This window comes from Eulemur rufifrons, chromosome 16, assembly GCF_041146395.1.
Source record: "Eulemur rufifrons isolate Redbay chromosome 16, OSU_ERuf_1, whole genome shotgun sequence".
Taxonomy (NCBI): domain Eukaryota; kingdom Metazoa; phylum Chordata; class Mammalia; order Primates; family Lemuridae; genus Eulemur; species Eulemur rufifrons.
The window spans coordinates 46,282,219-46,303,977 of NC_090998.1; the positions used below are offsets into that span (position 1 = coordinate 46,282,219).

Genomic DNA, 21,759 nt, shown 5'->3' on the forward strand with positions numbered 1-21,759 from the left:
TATGTACATCAGATTTGGTCTGTTAGCAACTTTTTGAAGCTAAGCACATTGTATACTAAAATATATTTAGAGTGTTTTTCACTTCTTGTTTCAAGATGAGACTATTATCCGTGTTGTGTAGGAAATTTCCCATACTTCTTCACTACTCTGCTTCGGACCTTAAAATGCAGAGTATTATTGGTCCCTCCAACATTTCTGGTTTAGAATTTCACTTGTCCTTTATTTATACTGGTACTGTTCAAAGGAATTTTTTTTTTTTTTTAAAAAAACAAAAGGTCTCACATATTTATTACTGAACCAGCTTATTAGTACAGAGCATATAAACAAAGATAAAAATCACTTTTCCCAATGAAATGTGTCTGTCCAGATATTAGTGATATTTCCAGCTTGATATGGCAAGATGATAGTGACCTTGATACAGCATAAATATGCATGCCATTATATCATGTACAATCTTTATAGACCCAGCTTGGTTCTTCTCCAATGTCTCCTCTTGGCATTGTACCTGATTTTATTGCCAGTTTTCATACGAATCCATTGGGGAATGGGACGATTTTGCTTCTGTTTCTTGGCCAGAAACCTCTTGATTCTGAAAGTCTTGTGAGAAGATATGGCGAGGGAGAGTCAACAGGACGTAGCACGATGGCGGACGAAGGGAGAAAAGAGGTGGTTTTTTAATGCAATTCTTTTATGAAACTGCAATATAGAAATCAGATAAAATTTTTTATACAAAGGTGTACTTTATATTCATAAATTCATATATTTGTATATTCATTATATTCATATAATATGCTTATAAATCTGTTAATAAAAATAATGAAATCATTTTGATTGACACAAAAATTTGAAAGATACATTAGAGAAGGTGCTTATAATCTTATATACATTAATGCCAACCGTAGCATCAAATTGACTACCATATTATTTGGTTTCACAACATTGAGAAAATCCTGATTCACACATCAAAGTACTTAGAAATAGTATCAGTGGTTTTTGTTTGCTCATTTGTTAGTTTTTAAAACAACTTGCTTTGAAGTTTCAAGATACTCTTCATTTAAAATGATCCAGAAGCTCAGAAAAGTTGCCAGAAATTTTTGCTCAAGATGATGGAGCAAACTCTAACATGTGAACTGAACCTATTCTCATACTATTAAATATTCGATTGAGAGGTGGTTAATGGATTTCTTGGCCAGTCTAAGCTGTCATAGTTTCCTGGAAAATACTCTTTCAAATGCATTTTTCATAAGAAAAGCTTAACAGTAAAATAATATGTATCAACTAAAAAACATAAATGCAATTTCTTCTTCTTCACTCTGCCTAATATTTATTTATTAGCTGTTCTGGCAAAAGGGCTTATGAGGGAACAGGTTGGCTAATATTTGCCATCAGTCTCCCACGGTATATAGATAACTGAAAGTATTTTAGAATAGAAGAGTGAGAAAAGTACCAATTCTCAAGCTGAATGAGAGTCTCCAGAGTCATGGTATCACATGACCACATACCTCATTCTTCCAGGATTATGATGTTTGGTTATATGAATTCTCTATGCATATATGCATTTATTAATGTTTACCTGTTTTATTTAAAAGTACTTGAAATCACAAAGATTTTGGTAGTTTGACACTATTTGATCACAATTGGCATAGGAAATTTCTTACATTTACATAAAGTCAACATTTCAGCTGGTTTTAAATAAGAAAATAACTTTGGCATCGATAAAATTGGGTTTTAGTTAATCTTAAGTGTGAGTGGGGGAAATATTTTATCATGGTGTTTGTCCATATGAGTTAATATTTATAATACTTTTTCTCACTTATTTTTCTATGGAAATACAATTTATTCAAACACTAATAAATCAGTGTATCATCCTAATTGAAACTTGGCAAGTGAGAGATATTCAGATGTCCCTTCTCCGCCATATTATCCATGCCTACCTCATTCATTCTTGGGGTAGCCAAAAAGGGAAAAGGAAATATCAAAATATCATTTGAAATGCTGGAAGTTTTAAATTTAAATTAACACAGAGTAAGACTTTTGATTTAGGAAGCAATGTGGGATACCACTGATGAATACCTTGCTGGGCTATTGGAGTGCTCTTTTTTCCCCATGAGGAAGAAGAATTTTCTGTGGAAAACTTCAATATTTTAACCTGTATTACATTGGAGGAAACATTATTTAAAAAACAATAAAAACAAAAGGCATTCATTCTACCATGAAAATTCACATTAAAAAGTATAAATGCCAAGCCATAGCTGTTTCAATCCTTTAATGTAGTGTGGACATACCTTTGAGTCTATGTCTGGGCAATAAAATTTTAATATTAACTCAGTTAAAAATAAATTCACTGAAGTCATAGTTTGTGGGATTATATATGATATGAAATCTTGTTTGCTTTAATTAATTTTTCTTTTTACAGTTGACTATTTTACTTCTTGTAGATGTGGCTCTTTGCCAAATGCATTGTTTCTTGATTTGGGCTAGATATCGATTCCTTCCTCCCAAATAACAATTCACCGTAGCTCACTTTACCTTGTACACAAGAAGGGCTTATCCTGCCTGTTTTGCACCGCTGGTAAGTGGGTGGGATAAACCTGGAGTGAGGAACTCTAATGACTGGAACTCTGAGAAGCAATGATTCTTCTTCCTGCGTGACTTCAGAGCCAGGAGAACCTGTGAGTGGATACACAGCAAAGAGAGCATCCCAAGACAGATGCCATGTTTGGTTGGTTTTCTTCCGTGAGGGGAATGGCCTGGTTACAACCAGAGTTGTAGCTGTGGTAGTATTTGCATGGGCTGCAGAGATTTCCTGAGCCTCCAGCAGCCTCCCTAGGGTAGGTGTGCTGGGGGCTGTGGTGTACATTTGAGTTTAGTATATGATGAATCTGAAGGAATTATCAGTCAGCCATTTCCAAAACTATCATATTTTTCCTTGTGACTCCCTGAATGACCTTAGATGTATCTATAATGCTAAAACAGATAGGAAGCCCACTTTTAATTTGCTAATATGTCAACCAAACAAATCATTAGGAATTTTCACAGGAGTCCTAGCAAGAGAAACTGCTTAGTAAAATCAGCTGTTCTCCCTGCTTCTCTTCTTCCTTCTACTGTCTCCACTTAGCACAGTATCACTTATCACCTTTTAACACACTACATGATTTACTTATTTTTGACATTTTTGTCTGTGTTCTCTCCACCCCTCATAAGAATGTGAACTCCAAGAAAGCAAAGATCTTTTTGTCTCTTTTACTCACTGATGTATCCCAAGCATCTAGAACAGTGCCTGGCCTGAGTAAATGTTCTCTAGATATTTTTGGAATGAGATGGTTTCAAATTGAAACCTCAAAAAAATTTTAAAATATATCCTTTTCTTTGTTTACCAACCAGTACACCAATGACTTCCAGATCTCTACCTTTTGTCACACTCTTGCTTTGATTTTTAGACGCTTGTTACAAACTTTGAGGAAGGTTTCAGAAATGTCTAGCAACTACTGATTACTGGCTAAAACTTTGTAATTCAAAGTATTACTTTATAGATCTTAAGAACAAGACCATGCTATGATACAGACGTGGATTTGAAACCTAGTTTTGTAGCTTTGAATAAGATATTTAAATTCCCTGAGACTCAGTTTCTTCACCTTTAAAAGCGGTCTATATAATTTGGGGGGTTTTGTGAATAAATGATCTTACTTTGCATGTGACACACAGTAAGCTTTCAAAGAATGGTTGCTGCAGTGAAAAGGAATGATTATTCTGGTAGTTGGAGCTTCTATATTTTAACACTACTGAAAGCATTTCAGTTCCCACCACTGTGACATGGCCAATATCACCCTATGGAGAATCTGTATAGAATTCGCTTTTCTCAGATACCTCCTATCAATGTCAGATAAGAACTGTGCAGAAAAGAAGCGATTCCTTATATGAATCAAGGATCACTTTGTTATTTCTTGTGAATCATAAAGTAAATTGCTTGAGAAGATACTGTTAGTTATAATGACTTTTGTTGGAAAAGAAAGAAAAGGTAGAGTGTTTTTCTGCTATTTCACATCCCAGGCAAATTCTTAAATGCATTCAATTTCTTTGAGTAAAATTCATAGTAAATAAGCAATTTCCTGACAGATTGTTTTGATCATTTTTATCTCCCTAATTTGTTTTCAGAGCGAGTTCTAAAGGCTTTACCTTTACATATGGGACCAGAGCGTGAGCACTTTGAACGCCATGTGAGTGGATACAGATTCCAGGCTGCAGTCCCTGAGTGGCCTTCACTTGTCCCTCAAAGCCACCGACACTTGTAAGAACTAGTCAGAGTATTTCTGGAAGTGACTCCCTTCATGCTGTCAGTAGCTGCCGTGTGATCTTGGGCAAGCCATTTCTCATTTTTAAAATTATTGTTAATGTCCTTTCAAGCTCAAAAGTGTTATCCTAAGGAGGTAATGTTTGCGGTCTTTTTGAAAACTCAGTGCTTTCCTAGGACAAGCATTAGTATATAGTGATCTTTACCTTAGTGTGAAAAATGAGTATTTCCTAAGCCCTTATGTACATATAAATAAGATAAAACAGGTAATTGGTGTTTATTAAACTATGATGACATTTGTTAAACTCTCCAGGTTAAGGCCAAAATAGCCTGGGAAACGATTAGTAAGAATTGAGGAAAATCATATCTTGCAATGCCATTTTCTCTTTTTTCACAGGATACTATGTATTACAGACATGGTTTCACTTTTTCTTTCTCTGTTGTCCACCATTTCAGCATCGTAGTATTTACTAGGCATGACAGGCACATAGCTTAGGTCCTGGTATCTTTTTAAAGGCCCTCTGAAAATATTTGAGTGCTTAAAACAAATGGTATGTTCCATAATCCAAAAATGATAACCATAAAAGTAACATTGATAAATGTTTAATGAAATGTCTACAAAACATAATATTAAGTCGACTTCATTAATTGTTAAAATTAGTATTCATAAAATTTTTATGACATTTAGAAATAAACTATAATTTGGATTTCCCTTTTTGTAAGAATTTCTGAATATGCAAGATGATTATCATAAAATTGTAACCAATTGTAAATTCAGTGAGATGCCTAGCCAAAGAATTTCAGGAGCAAAATTACAAAAAAGTCCTTTCATAATTTTGTACTGACAAAAAAAGTTCTACTCAGCCACAAAAAACAATGGTGATCTAGCACCTCTTGTATTATCCTGGATAGAGCTGAAGCCCATTGTACTAAGTGAAGTACCACAAGAATGGAAAAATAAGCACCACATGTACTCACCATCAAATTGTTATGAACTGACCAACACTTCAGTGCACATATAGTAATAACATTCATTGGGTATCGGGCAGATGGGAGGGGGGAGAAGGGGATGGGTATATACACACCTAATGGGTGTGGTGTGCACCCTCTGGGGAATGGACAGGCTTGAAGCTCTGACTCGGGTAGGGCTAAGGCAATATATGTAACCTAAATATTTGTACCCCTGTAATATGCTGAAATGAAAAAAATTTAAAAAATCAACCTTATGTATAATTTGAGTATATTTTAACACATTGTATGGTAAGTATAAAAATTAAATAATAGCAATAAGTAATGCTTATTGAATGTTCACTATGTGCCAAATATTGCTGTAAACTCTTATCCATTATTGTTGTGCCATTGGTTCTTTTCTCTCTCCCTCTACTCCATACCTAATCAGTTTCCAGTCCGACATTTTACCTGCAATTTTCCTTAAATCCATCCAATTATTTTTCTCTCCCTTGCCACCTGCCCCTCCCCCAATCCAGGATGCCAGGCTCCCTTGACTGAACCACTATGAAAGTCCCCCTGCATCCGCTCCTGTCTCCCCAGCTCAGTTTCCAGTGGTAGAGTGATCCTATAAGAGGGAAAGTCTGCTCTAAGCCCTTTGGTCATTCCAATTACTATTATGTTAAAGTACAAAATCCTAAACATAACAACCATTTTGCAACCAGTCTTTTCTGGGGGCCTGTCTTTATGCTCTAGCCAGAGGAATGAGCATGTCACGTGGCCTCCTCCCTCGCGGACCAGGAGGGAGGGCATGAGGATTGCTTAGGAGGGGCGTGTCTGATACAGGCAGGCATTGGGAGTAGAGTAAGACCTATACAGACCTGAGGTTACTGTTAAGGGAGGCGTGAGTTCCCCTTAGAGGGAGAGGAAGAAACAAGCGTTTATGGAGACGTGGTGATGCACGCAGGGCCTGACTAGGTGCTTGACAGGCACCATCTTACTGCACACTCAGCACAGCCTGTGAGGTTGACGTTATGATTGTGTGCACAGGCGAGACACTCAGGGCAGCACAGCTCATGAACGTCAGAATTGGGATTTGGAACTTGACTCCAAAGCCAGTGTTTTATTTCACTCATCGCACTACCTTGCCTTGCTGTTTGATCACTGTTACAACCCCCTCCTACCACAGAGCTATCGAGCCTCATGACACCAAGTATTACTCAATAAGTGTTGGGTGAATGGAACGCCAGAGTACATCACCTCTAGTCTAGGGGCTTCTCCTTTGAACCAATGAGATGGTTTTTGCAGAGGCAGAGTGACATTCCACATATATGTATGTACCTGTATTAAACATACATGTACACACATACAACTATATTCTAAAGGTTTGAGACCACATTGGTAGAATACCACTATGGATAAATCTGAGATCTATATCTATGTCTATATCTATATATTATTTCTTCTAGCATGACTGCTATGAATAGTTGTTTTCTCAGACATAAAATTTAGTAATTTTCTGAATGCAATGACACAGTATTTCCATGGCTTTTGAAAGTACCGGGGTACATTGTTCTGTTTAGTTTTTATTAGCATGTATATGTAAATATTTTTAAATGTTCACTAGAGCGAGGCAGGTAACAACTTGGAGGCTTGCCTGGCAGCTGCGTGCCACCAGCCAACAAATTTCTCATGCCAAAAGCTTCTCTCCGTGAAGGGGCAGACTCGTGGCCAGGTGACAGCCACATGTGTGAGAGGTGGAATGTCAGCCTCCGTCAGAGTTTCCACAAGCTCATCTATAATTCTATTTTCCTTTGCTGCTTTCTCTATACATAGTTTTAAAAATCTGTTTCAAGATATAACAAAGACTTATGACTCTTTTAGATCAGTTCTTTGACTAAAATAGAAAGCAGAGATGGCTTCAAACTGTCCTCTCCAGCATTGTTTCCTGAATTTTTAAGTCAATAACTGAGAATATTTGTTAGTACAAGCTACTTATTTCCCCTATAAAAAGTTTTCAATGCAGACCTTTTGATTATATTTATTCCCAATACATCAGAATTCAGCAAATAAAACATCTCATTTCAGATTAGACACAGGACTGGAGGAAGGGTGTGGCTGCCCAGAGAGTGAGTATAGGCACCAAGCTGGTGTGAAGGGAAACATCGTGGGTCTGCACTTTGATTCCTGCGTCCTGGATCTTACCTTTCCCGCCTAAATCAGGTACTGACAAAACTTCTAGCTCACTAGAAATGACAGCCACAAACTAGACTCCTCTAGGATGGGTGAGAATAGTTAAATGGAAACTGTGATGTTCTGCAGGTAAAGGCACGTTTGTGGAAAGGAACGTGGAGCAGGGAATGGGATTCCAAGGATTACAGACCTGGATGGAGTCATCTTGTTCTGCTGTTTTCTAGCATGTTCCTTTGACCAAGTTTTCTAACCTCTTAGATTTCTCCCTTAGTCTCTCTCACATACACACTCACTCACAAAAGATACAGTTTACAGAACATAGTACATTAAAAAAAAAACAAGAAAAAAACTAAGATTGCTTGTATCTGTCCTACTTAAATATCTTGGTTAATTTGAAGATCGAATGATGTAAAGTGTGAAGACAATAGTAATAAGTGTTAGTAGACACTCACTTTGAGTAGAGACTCATTTTGTGCCAGGCTATTCTATAAGCTTTGCATGTGTTCACTTACTTAATCCTCAAAATAACTCTATGTGGCACGTACTAACAATGTCACCAGTTCACAGAAGGGGGAACTGAAGCACAGGATGGCTAAGTGACTCACTCAAGGTCATATTACAGGTTAGCAGAGGAGCTAGGATTCAAATGCAGCCTGTCTACCTCAAGAATCTGTTCTGGTAACCTCTGTGCTATACTGCTATTCTTTTTTTTTTTTTGAGACAGAGTCTCACTCTGTTGCCTGGGCTAGCATGCCATGGCCTCAGCCGAGCTCACAGCAACCTCAAACTCCTGGGCTCAAGCAATCCTCCTGCCTCAGCCTCCCGAGTAGCTGGGACTACAGGCATGCGCCACCATGCTCGGCTAATTTTTTCTATTTTTAGTTGTTTGGCTAATTTCTTTCTGCTTTTAGTAGAGATGGGGTCTCGCTCTTGCTCAGGCTGGTCTCAAATTCCTGAGCTCAAGCAGTCCGCCTGCCTTGGCCTCCCAGAGTGCTAGGATTACAGGCGTGAGCCACCATGACCGGCCGATATACCACTATTCTTAAAAACCTATGTAAAGGTATAAAGTGGTCTATTCATGAAGTGTATTACAAAATGATATATTTTGCATGAAGATTGAATTGCTGCAAAAGGACAAGTTTTAGTTCATCTTGGGAGTTTATGATCACTTGATTATTTTAGCCTAAAATCATCAAATTAGATATTAGATGGCTACTATTAGAATAAGCTAAAAAATATTCTAGTTACTGAGAAGTCCAGATTATATTCCAGTTGTTTTGTGCAATATTAAGAATAGCCTTGTACTTGGCTTTAGCTGTTAAAAAAACAAAACAAACAAAAAAAACTGTTTTTCTCATACTTTTTTGTGTACCCTTTTGGGAGAAAATTAAAGAAACACTTTTTTTATAACATAGAAATTATATTCTACTAGTTTGTAAGGTTGGTCTCATCTTTTGATTATTAGAGGGTTTACTTCCTTAATAAAATAAAAATATGCATAGTTTGTCTTAAATCCCCTTCTCATTTCTGACATTCCCCTACCCATAGTCAGGGGACACACCTACTATGGATGACTAAGAATTTCTCCTACTTTGTGCCAATTTGAAAAGGAAAACTATTAGTAAAACTGGGCATCTCCCAAATTCTTCCAGTATTTACTTGCCTGAACTTGCTCTTTCAGGTCACCAATACTTTTGGTGACATTGACAGATGAAGTAGCAGGTGATTCCCAGGGATAGATATCTTGTTCCAAATCTAATTGATTGTGGCACAAAAGCCTTTTATGTATCCATCCCATGACCAAAGGAGAGGTAAAGAGATTATACCCTCTGCTCTCACAGTATGTGGGAAATCTGTGTTTGAGGAACCATCCACACTGGGGATGAATGGGTAGGTAGGGATTGAAAGTACGATTGTTTATATCTCTCTCTTAACTTTCTTTTTTGGATAAAGAACATTAATTAGATATGAAGTTACTAGAATGTAGTATATGCTATAGAGAAAAAGTATGTCTTGTCATGAGTATGGGCTCTAGAATTAAATTCATTAAATTCAAATGATCTTTTATTTCTTCACAGCTATGTATCCATAGGCAAGTTACTTAATAACTCTGGGCTTTAGTTTTCTCATCTACCAAACAAGAATAATGATAGTAGCCATTTCATGATTTATTATTATGATTATCAGTTAATTCTTATAAAACAGAACAGTAACTGACAGATAGTAAATCCTCAATGAATGTTAGTGGTTACTATTACTAGCAGTAAAGAACGCTATCTTCTTCTTCCTTTTATTCCTGGCAAACTCCTACTCACTCTTGAATATTACATTGTTCCTTCCATGAAATCTTCTCTGACAGTCATTTGCTCCTCCTTGAAACTTGTGTATTAAGTTGTCCACTACCTTGCAAGAATATGGTTGTATATTTTTAATTTTTACTAGCTTTTGAACTCCCAGACATCAGAAATCATCTATTAATAATTATATAATTATTTTAGGGAGCAAGGCCTAGTACAAATAGTATATTAGGCATCTGTGATTAGTAAATAAATAAAAATTGAGAGGATGCTAAGATATAAAATGGCCTTTGCTATATTTATTATCTACTCTTGGTTCTAAGTGTACACTGCCAAGTTGAAGTTCATTGTCAGAATCCATTATTGGCAAGAGCAAGGCAACTGAATTATCCTAAAGAAGCTTATCAGAATCCCAGTAAAATCAAATGCATGGTTATGGAATTATACTTACTTCTGGAAGAATGATAGAAGGCCATACAAATTATAAAAATCATAACTGATCTCCCTACCTCTAATCTCAATTCCTTTTAATAATTTCTATTTTGTTCTAACAGATTATTTTTTCTAAAGCACTGCTTTCAACAGTTTTCCTGATCTCACATTTAAAATCTTTCCTAATACCTAGTGAAAATTGTACTAGCTAAATTTTTGAGTGGTTGTTTGGTAGCAGGTACTGTGCTAACTGAGGATTGTCACTTGTTGTCTCATACAGTCAACACAGATGATTATGTGTGGTTTTGGCTCTGGAGATGCAGATGCAGCAATAATCATGAAAGACAATGTCATTATTTTCAAGAAATTTATATTTGAAGGCAGAAGATAAGTAAGTAATAAGCAAATATAAGACAGAGATAAGTACAATGAAGAAAATGAATCTGAAGGAAGAGCTGGCTAGTGAAGGCAGATGGCAACGTTAGTTTGATGACGGTGGTGGGGAGGGAGCAAGGGAAAGCATTTCTAAAAAGACTGCACTTGAGGCAGGTTGGTGAGACCTGAAATAATGAGGCAGCCATGAGACAATACTGCGGCTAGAGGCAATGGAAGTGGAAAGACTTCCGTAAACCTGGCATGACTGAGGAAGCAGACACATGGACAGCGTGGTTGGCTCATTAGGACTGGGGGTGACCAGACTATGTGGCACCTTGCTGGCCATAGAAAGAAGCTTTGCATTTAGTAAAGTGCAATGGAATGTCATAGAGAGATGTTAAGCAGCAGAGAGAAATATCTGCTTTATGTTTTAAAGAATCATTCTATTAAAGAAGTAATTGTAGTAGAAAAAGAGAAGAATGGAGAAACATTAGTAAACTATTGTAGTGATCCAGAAGAGAGATAGTACAACACATTCCAGGGCAGAAGTGATAGAAATGAAGAGAGGAATAAAATCCAAAAAACCAAACAGGATGTAACTTGAGGAAGAGCTAATAATAGAATGTACTAATGAGTTGTAGATGAAGGATGATGAAAAGAGAAGAGTTACAGATGATTCCTAGGTTTTTGGCATGAGATCTGAGTAGCCAGTAGAGCCATTTACTGAGGAGGGGATGCCTTGGGAAGGAACAGAGAATAAAAAAATTAATACATGGATTCAGGTATTAAAGAGGTAGAAATAAGTACTTATTTAGTTTTTCACTTACTTGCCATCTTGTTCCACAAGGATTTGAAACATCTTACCATGGGGACACATATTATTTTATAAATAATGATAAAATATACCTATAAAATAAGGAAGAAGGGAAATGTAAGCAGAAGTAGAAAGTCAAGTCCAGGGTAGAAAAGATACATGCAGGTGATTAGACTCTAAATAGTCACTATTATTCAGCCTCAGATTGGACTCTGAGGAAAAAGTGAGTCTTGGTCAGTCACTTAATTTTTATTATCAGGTCAGAGGAAGCATAACTATTCTTCAGAAGAGACAAACTTTTTCAGGTCTTAAGTTTTAAAAGAAATTCTTCATAATGAGGCTCAGAGAGGGTACACTAAAGCATGCAGTGTGAGAATTCTATTCCATTTCAGTAAAGAGCCTTCTTAGGAAAGGACTATGCTAAATAGACATAAAATGACCATAGAGTAATTAAAAAAATTCAAAATTTTCAATAGCACCTACACCTGAGGATTTTCTTTCTAAGCTCATATTCTCCTTAAGGGCTTTCCTGAGTGATACTGACAGTCTTCCGCAGAGATCCAGCTACCAGTCCTTTAGCTGGATTTAGCCATCATTATTCATGAAACCCTCTGATGGCCAATGGTCTGTACTAACTGCCTACTTAACATCCCATGATCAAGTTCTTGGTTTGTTTTAGATCTAAAGAAGTATTTTATCCACAATCTGTGGTTAATGATTTGAACATGGGAATCTTGCCTTAAAATGTACTACAGATGTAGCAAGATAACTTTACAGCAAAGAGATCTGCTCAAAGTTCTGATGAAATTGCTTCTTGCAATAAAATGTTCAATCAAATAGTATAAATGTTTTAAAGTGTTATTTTACTTTGTATATATGATGGAGATGTTCATAGGATGAGTGATACAAATATTTCATGTCCTATAATATGCAGAATTATATGCAGAATTGTAAAAACAGGTGCCACAAAGAATAAAGGTGTTGGTTTACTAACAAGAGATAAGTACTTTCAAAACAAGGTAATTCCATAGAAATCAGAGGCAGTTCTGAGTTGTTGATTAAGATCATGGGAATAAAAAAGATCATAGCATACTTGTATATGTTAAGTTATATATTAACACTTATTGAAGTATATCAAATTATATTGGCATACATTATCTCAATTATCCATTTTCCCCCCTGTGGTGGCAGTCACATACTCAGTGCTTTAATATTATAAAATACCTAAAGATATTTTTGTGTGTTAATTTATTCCATTGCACTAATGTTTAGTGGGCTCCTATGATTAAAGCCCTATGTTAGAAATGACAATGACCTACAGTCCAGTCAGGAGATAGTTCAAACACAACTAAAGCCTTTGATTTTTCTATCTGGATTTATTAATAACACTCCTTCTTCTTTGAATCTTCTGCATGTGTTCTTTCTAGCATGTTCCCTATTGGCATCATAATTATTCATTTAGATATATGTGTCCCCAAGCCTTGGGATTTGCCTAATAAAAGAATGTTATTCACAGTTTAATTGTGATTCTCTTTTGTCCAAAATCAATTGATCATATATCCTAGGTACAAGACATGTTGCTAGGTGCTGTGGAGGAGTCCCGTAAATTTAAATTACTATCAGAAGTTTTATATTGTTGGTTACAGGTCACACAATTCTGCTCATTGGTTAATACTGATTTAACCTAGTAATTTATACAACTTCCTTGTATATGTTTATTCTAATTGAAACTTTTCCTTTTATCCTAGATGGGAGGTGGGGTATGGATGAAAGGAATTTCAAATCATTCGGATTTGGGTTTAATGTGGTAAGTTCATTTTTTAATTGAGCTGTTGCACAAGTGAAATGTTTTCTAAGCAAAGCAAGCATGACACTTGTGTTCTTTGATACCCTGTGCTCTGGTTTCAAACGTGGTGCAGCTGCTGCTGCCCCCATCACTGAAAGCAAGAACTCCCTCCCTAAAGTTTAGTGTTGCTGATACCATTTATGACGCTAGGCACACCACTCATTGATAACACTCTATTTTTACTCATAAGGAAGCTAAATTTATTGATTTCTAGAATTTATCCAAATTATGGTACAAAGTTTCAAATTTACGTGTGTCAAAATTGATAAAAAAAATTTCATAAGAACAATCTCATTCCAAGTGTAAGTGATGTATCTGAGCATTGCAATTCCAAGTACTAAATTCAAATATCAGCAAAAATGTATACAAGTGTATGTATGTATATAATGAAAAATATACTCATTATGTCCTGCTTACATCATATTTATTATGCAAGTTACTTGTAATATAGTAAAACACAAAAATGAAACTTTGTGATCAAAATATAAATTGACAAATAAATAAATACAAGGAAAATAGTAGAAGATGAGTCTTCCCATTCCAGCTTTCCCAAATTCCCAATTAGCTTCAGTGCTATAAGTTGACTCCTCTTTCTTTCTCCACTCCTCCCTACCAGATTGTAAGGCTTTGAAATTCTATACTCCCAAAAGAGGGAGGTGGTACCCTGTGCTTAAGTACCTCTTCAGCTAGGTGAGACTCATTTTTCCTTCTTTTGTTCACGTACTGAATCTTGAATATACAGAGAGGCACTAGAGTTTTCACAGTCATTTGCTTGCCTTAAAAATTTCCTAACTTATACTTTCTCATGTCAATTTGAAGCTTTTCTTTTTTAGAATAAAAGTGTATGAGATGGTTTCAAATGACATGGCTAATGATAACTTAAATATGGAAAGTTCCTTTACCCGCCTCTTTCTTCTAAGAGAACACTGTAGGAGCTACAAAGAAATATCTTGTTGTAAGGAAATAGTTAAAACTATGTTTTAATATGTCCTTAGCGAAAGCAAATCTTTTGTTCTCCTGAACTCAAAGGATGTAGGGTTCCATGAGAAGGGGGTTTGTTCTCTAATTCAATCCTTATTGAAGGGCTTAGACTGCGAAAGCTAGATAAGTGTTGAAGAAATAATTTTTGCACAGCTTCATTAAGGAATGAAGTGGTTGGGAGTAAGGATTAGATAATTTTATAATGAGTTCCTTACTTTTGTTGAATTATGTTTTTCTATAAAAATAATTGTTATACTTAGAGATGATATACCTCCTTGTGGATAAAAACATGTCAACATTCATAAATTCATTTATGTGATTTAAAAATCAAATTTGGAAGCTTTAAAAATTAAATACACACATATATATATATATATATATATATGTATGTATATATTTTTTTTTTGTTTTGGAAAGGAGAGCTTTTCTCACAAAGGGCTGTAGCCTGTGGGTGGCCATTCCGGCAGGCTGGAAGGCCAAGGCTGCTCAGAAGCCAGGAACACGTGCTTCAGGGGAGGGACAGTGGGAACATGAATTTATGCTGGGTGGGGGATATGCATATTTAACAATCTATAAGAGGAGTCATGAGTGTGTATGAAAGCAGAATTTTTAAACTTCTGCTTCCAACCCAAATGGAGTAATAGGAACTAGATTTACCCTTTGATGTGAAATAACTAGAAAACAAGGTGAAATATATGAGAAACACTGAGGATCAGGCTTAGTATTTGGACAATTAAAGATGGGAAACTAATGATTTCATTCCCATGATTGCTTCAGTTTACTGACTTGAGAGTTTCTAGGCCATGGTACAGGGAGAGAGAACCCAGGCAGAGCTTGGTAGACTTTCTGAGTTGGGAAGATGGAACTGGGAATATGGAGCGATAAATAAAATCTGGAGTTCCGGATCAGGTGCCAGAGGACAGAGGGTTGTATGGGGAGGAAAATTTTAGAGATCTGAGGAGAGCCCCATTTGAGTATTTAGCGTAGTACCAATAGGCACACGTGCATGAGGAAAATACCTGAGGCTGGCGAAGAACCATTTGAAAGTATTAGTAGGGAAGAGTGACTGGCACTGCCACAGGGTTGTGGATGGTACCTACCATTCAGACTCAAAAACTTCATAATTTGCAGGGCATTGGGTAGAGAACTCAGAAGGATATTGTTTCATTAATGAAGAATAATTAGCCTTAGGCTAAATGCTGCTCTGATCTCACCTAGCACATCTTAAAAGAAAGACTTCAAAGAATTAAACTGTTTCTAAGTAACTTAACTGCATTCCAGAACAAAGTTTAAAAATACTTATAGTGAAACAAAAATATCCAGTACCTAATGGTAAAATTCATAATGTCTGGTATCAATCAAAAATTACCAGGCATGCAAAGAAGCAGGAGTATACTACAATTAATAAAAGGTAAAATTAATTAGTCAAAAGCAACTCAGAATTATCAGGCAATGGCATTAAGGTAGCTATTATAATTGTATTTCACATGTTTTAAAAGTTTGATAGAGACCTGGAAGATACAAAATTACACAAATTGAACTCTAGGATAGTAAAATTATAATTTCTAAGATGAAAAAAATGCACTATATCATTGCAGAGGAAATATTAGGGAACTTAAAGAAATAGCAATATAAACTATCTAAAATGAAACACAGGGATAAACAAAGCATAAAATAATTGAATACAGCAACATTGAACAATGGGACAACTTCAAGGAGCCTAACATATGAGTAATTGGAGTCCCTGAAGTAGGTGAGGTAGAACAAGTATTTAAAGAAATAATGGGTAAAAAGTTTCCAAATTTGTGTAGAGGGGAAGGGCATGCCTCTAATCCTCGCTTGGGTGAGGCAAAGACATAAAATGTAAACAACATGTTTGTACCCTCATAATATCTTGAAATAAAAATAAAAAGTTTCCAAATTTTATGAAAACTGTAGTTGTACATATTCATAAAACACAATAAATCCTAAATATGAAGAAAACTACACCTAAACACATTATAATGAAATTCCTCAACACCAGTGATAAACAGAAAATCCTAAAAACAGCCACAGGAAAAAAGATTGTTACATAGAAAGGAAAATTATAAAGATTACAGCAGATTTATCTGAGAACAATGCAAATTGGTGAAGCAATTGAAAAAAATGCAAAAGGAAATAGACAAATGCACGCTTACATATCAAGATTTCAATATCCTTTCTCAATTTTTGTTATAGAAAGTCAGAAACAATATGGAAGATTTGAAAAATACTATCAACCAATTTGACCTCGCTAACATTTATAGAACAGTCCACCAAAGAACAACAGAATAAACATTCTTTCCAAGTACACACAAAACATTTACCAAAATAGACTTTATTCTGGATCATAAAACAAGTCTCAACACATGTAGAAAGTTATCTGGAAAATTCCCAAATATTTGGAAATCAAATAACAGACTTTTAAATAATTCATGGGTCAAGGGAGAAATAAAAAGTAAAGTTAGAAATTATTTTGAATTGAATGAAACTGAAAATAGAACATATCAAAATTAGATGGTACCTACCGCCTTAAGAAACTAGAATAAATAAGGGCAAATGAAACCAAAAGTAAACAGAATAAAGAACATAATAAAAATTATAGTGGGAATAGGCATTGAAATGGGAAATGGAAAAACAATAGAGAAAGATCAATAAAAGCAAAAGCTGGTTCTTTGAGAAGAGCAAGAAAATTGATAAACTTATAGTCCAAGTGATTAAGAAAAAAGGGAGAAGATGTAAATTTATCTATATCAAGAATGAGAGAGATGACATCACTACAGACTTCAAAAATATTAAAAGGATGACTTTATAGAAATAAATTCAATATCTTAGATGAAATGGACAAATTCCATGTAAGATACAAACTGCCAAAGCTCACTCAAGAAGAAATAGATAACTTGAATAGCATATATGTATGTGTGTATACATATATAAGTATGTATGTGTATATATATACAGACACACATACATACATATATTTATATATAGACAAAAGAAATTGCATTTGTAGTTAAAAACCTATCCACAAAGAAAACTTCAGGTCCAGATGCCTTAAATAGTGAATTCTACCAAACAGAGAATACATTTCAACACATTATATGAGTACATTATTATCTTATTTTCAAAGCCAGAAAAAGATAATACAAGAAAAGAAAGTTACACATCATTCTCTCTCATCACAGATGCAAACATTTTTTTAAAATATTTTTAAACAAATCACATCTAACAATTTATAAAAAGGATAATTCATTGTTACTAAGTAGGGTTTATGCCAGAAGGACAATGTTGGTTAAACATCTGAAAATTGATCAATGTAATTTATTAATTAACTAAAAACTATGTAATTTATCTCAATAGATACAGAAAAGGGTTTTGACAAAATTAAATATTGATTCTTGATAAAAACTGTCATCAAAGTAGGAATAGAAGGGCGTGTCCTTAAACGGTGAAAGACTGGATGCTTTCTTCCTAAAATCAGGGACAAGTACTTCCACTCTCACTGTTTCTATTAGTACTGTTCTATAGGTTCTAGCCAATGCAATAAGGTAAGAAAAAGAAATAAAAGACAGACTGTAAAGGAGGAGGTAAAACTGTCTTTATTCAAAGATGACATAAATGTTTATATAGACAGTTTGATGCAATCTACTAAAAAAGTTACTAGAACTAATAAATAAGTTTAGTGAGGTTGTATGATATAAGATCAATACACAAAAATAAATTGTATTTCAATATACTTGTAACTAACAATCAGATGTTGAAATTAAGAAAACATTACCATTTATAATAGCTTGAAAATATTAAATCCTTAGGCATAAATCTAACAATAATGTATAAGATCTGTACACTGAAAACTATACACTAATGATGAAATAAAGGAAAAAAGACCTAAATAAATGGAGAGCTATACTATATTAATGGGCTGGAAAACTCACTATTGTTATGATGTAGATTCCTCTCACATTGACCTATAAATACAAATACTATTCCAATAAAAATTCAATAGATTACATTTTTAGAAGTTGACAGGCTGATTATAAAATTCGTATGAAAACAGAAATGACCTAGAGTTTCTCAATAACATTTAAAAAGAACACAGTTGGTGGACTTAAACTACCTGATTTCCAGACTTATCATAAAGCTATGGTAATCAAGACAGTGTGGTATTGGTGTTAAGACAGACATACATCAATGGAACAGAACAGAGACTCCAGAAATAGACCTACACATATATGGACAATTAATTTTCAATAAATATGCAAAGGCAATCCAGTGGGAAAAGGACAGTATTTTTAACAAATGGTGCTGGAGCACTTGAATATACGTATGTTAAAAAAAAAAAAAACAGCAAACAAACAAACAAACAAACAAAAAAACCCACTTTAATCCATACCAGGTATCAAATAAAACTAAACTTAACTCAAAATAGCTTATAGTTCTAAATGCAAAATCTAAAACTATAAACCTTCTAAAAGAAAACATAGGAGAAAGTTTTTGTAAATTTGAATTGAAAAATATTTCTTAGATATAACACTTAAAGCAAAATCTATACAAGAAAATGTTGAGGAATTGGACTTCACCAAAATTGAAAACTTCTTGTCTTTGACACTGTTAAGAAAATGAATGAAAAGACAAGCTGTGGACTAGGATAACATATTTACCAACCATATTTTTGATAAAGGATTTATATTTAGAATATATGAAAGAACTCTCAATACTCAATAATAAAGAAAAAATCCAATAAAAATGGGCAAACTATTTAAACAGATACTTCACTAAAGAAAATAATATAGATGGTAAATAAGGATACAGAAAGTCCCTTGATGTCATTAGTCATTAGGGAAATGTAAATCAAAATCATAGTAAGATTACAGTGTGAGCCTATTAGAATGGCTAACATTAAAAAGACTGAACTTACTAAGTATTGGTCAGGATGTGGTAGGAATGCATTTTGGAAAACAGTTTGGCAGTTTCTTAAAAAGTTAAACTATATAGCTAACATATGACACAGGCATTCCACTCCTGGGAATCTACCCTGCAGGGAGTAAAATATATGTCCAAATGTCTAATGAAGATTTTGTTGTTGTTTGTTTGTTTTTATCAGCTTTATCTGTAATGAGACAAACTACAAACAACCTGAATGTTCCTCAACACATAAGTGGACAAACTGTAGTATATTTATATAACAGAACACTACTCAGCAATAAAATGATATGAATGATGGATAAATACAGTATATTTATGCATATGGATGAATTTTTAAATAATTGTGCTAAGTCAGTGAAACCAGGCAAGATAGAGTACACACTGTGTATACTGTAGTACCATACCATATGATTCCATTTATTAATATATATAATAGAATTCTAGAATTAAAGTTAGCAAACTAAATGTTGTTTTGAATACCATATTTAATTTTTAAAATTTATTCTAGATACTAGGAATCTCTACAACTCCTTTGTGGAGAAATGCATAATAGTGATCTTAATTCTTAATAAGAAGTAATTATTTGGAATTTTTGGATCATTTTAAAACTGGCTCGCAGAGTATTAAATCTTTTGGGAGTCTTTGATTAAAATTAACAAATGTGAAGTCTGAAATGGATTTTTCTTTTTAACTTTCTCACAAAGATAGTTTATTTCTCTGGCTTAAGTTAGACGTTTGGCATAAAAATATCTAGTAAACTTTATACAATTATACAGAATAGGACTTCAGAGATCTGTAAAGAATTCAATATATTTTATCTTTTTTTCTGATATTTTCTCTGAAGGAAACACAATAAGGAAAATATGACCGTCATAGTTTCATTATCTGTGAACAACGTTGAGTTGAAAATGTGCTGTAGGAAGTACGCGTCAATCCTCAGAAGCTATAGTGACTTGTCTAGGTAGGGAGCATGTTCTGACAGCAGAAAGCTCTCCTGGGGATGTTTGCAAAGTAAGACTTTGTTTTGACATCAGTCTCTACATAATTTTAAAAATATTTTTAACTAGATTTTATGATATTTTGCTTTTTAAATGAAGGATAACTTCAAATGTTTCTCAGGAGTGAACCCATATCCCCCAGCATATCCCAATATTGTTAGAGATCATCGAGGTCCCTGATACCTGAAACCTCAAAGAGGGCATCTTGGCATGCATTTTATACCAGCATCTGTGTTCTCTGGTGAGACCACTGCACACATAGATTCTTCCTGAAATTTGAGATCAATAAGGAGGATTCCCTATAGTCCATATACTCTTATTCATTGTCTCATTGTGAAAATTCTCAAACTTTTAAATTTGTCAATAAATTTTCTATTGGCATACCTTGACTTTATGCATTTATTCATTTGTTTTGGACCCATAATTGGTACAGAAAGCTTCTGGGTAAGGGATAAGCATGAAGGAAGACATGCAAGCTTTGGCAGTAAAGGTGAACACAATACAAAAATATTCTTTAAAAATATCTATACCCTTGTCTGTCCTCCCCACCTTGCTGAATGAAATAATTTACAGGGAAAAGAATCTATAATGTTGGGCTGAATTTAGGAAAAATTTATACAGTGAATATAGATAATCTTTTCCCAAATATCCAAACATTCATGCTCTGTTATCAGTATCTGACTTGTGGATGCAATAGACAATTCAAAAGAGTGATCATTACAGTATTTAAATAAACATAGTTAAAAATAAAAGGACAAATTTGGTAATACATGATCTGATGCTGGCCAAAAGGAAAAGACCCTCAATCTGGCCTTGTGGATCATGTTTTTAACAGCACAAAGATTTTCTTAGTTCATGTTTAAGAAACAAATGATCAGCAGTTCTTTTTGGTATTTTGGAAAAATGTAAGATCTAAATTGAATATAGTGATGCCATATTTAATTGATTAGATTCAGTTAAATAATCCTCGTGACAAGTTAGTCTTCAACCAACCATGGCAGTGAAAGTTAATCTCTAGTTAGATAGAATGAACAATATTTGATAGCACAACAAAGTGACTATAATCAACAATAAGTTAGAGCACACTTTAAAATAACTAAAAGAGTGGAATTGGAGTGTTCCTAACACAGAGGAAGGATAAATGCCTGAGGTGTTGGATACCCCAATTATCCTGATTAGATTAATTCATATCATATGCTTGTATCAAAGCATCACATGCACACTATAAAGATACATAACTATTATATACTCATAATAATTAAAAATTTAAAAAGTTAATCTCACATACCAATTATTGTTGTTGCCATCTATGAGAGCCTTTCTTTTAAAACTATTAAAAGGAAAGAAAGAAGATTGATATTCACAGAAATAGTGTCCCTCCTGCCCCATTTTTTTTACAAGTTTCAATTTTGTTGAATTAGAACAGCATGTGTAGCTGTGCTTTTTGCCATTCATCTGAGTAAACTTCCACAACTGTACAACACAGAGATCATAGAACATATCTTCAAAGCTAATTAAATCAACATGATGGGCATGATGGGCTCCTACAGCTGCTTGCACTGGGTCTATGGCTTTCCAGTGCATAAACCAAACGTGTGGCTGTGGGCTAATAAACCTCTTGCTTTTCCCACCACCATAAC

The 21,759-nt window shown here is 34.5% G+C and overlaps 1 protein-coding gene across 1 annotated transcript; it reads right to left on the reverse strand.

Annotated features, from left to right (window-relative positions):
• Positions 1 to 456: 456 nt before the first annotated feature.
• LOC138397301 (large ribosomal subunit protein eL39-like) lies at positions 457 to 618 on the reverse strand (the record flags this gene model as incomplete). Its single annotated transcript, XM_069491242.1, has 1 exon — positions 457 to 618. A coding segment is annotated over one exon (162 nt), but the record flags the coding sequence as incomplete, so codon positions are not given.
• Between the last annotated feature and the right edge of the window lie 21,141 nt (positions 619 to 21,759).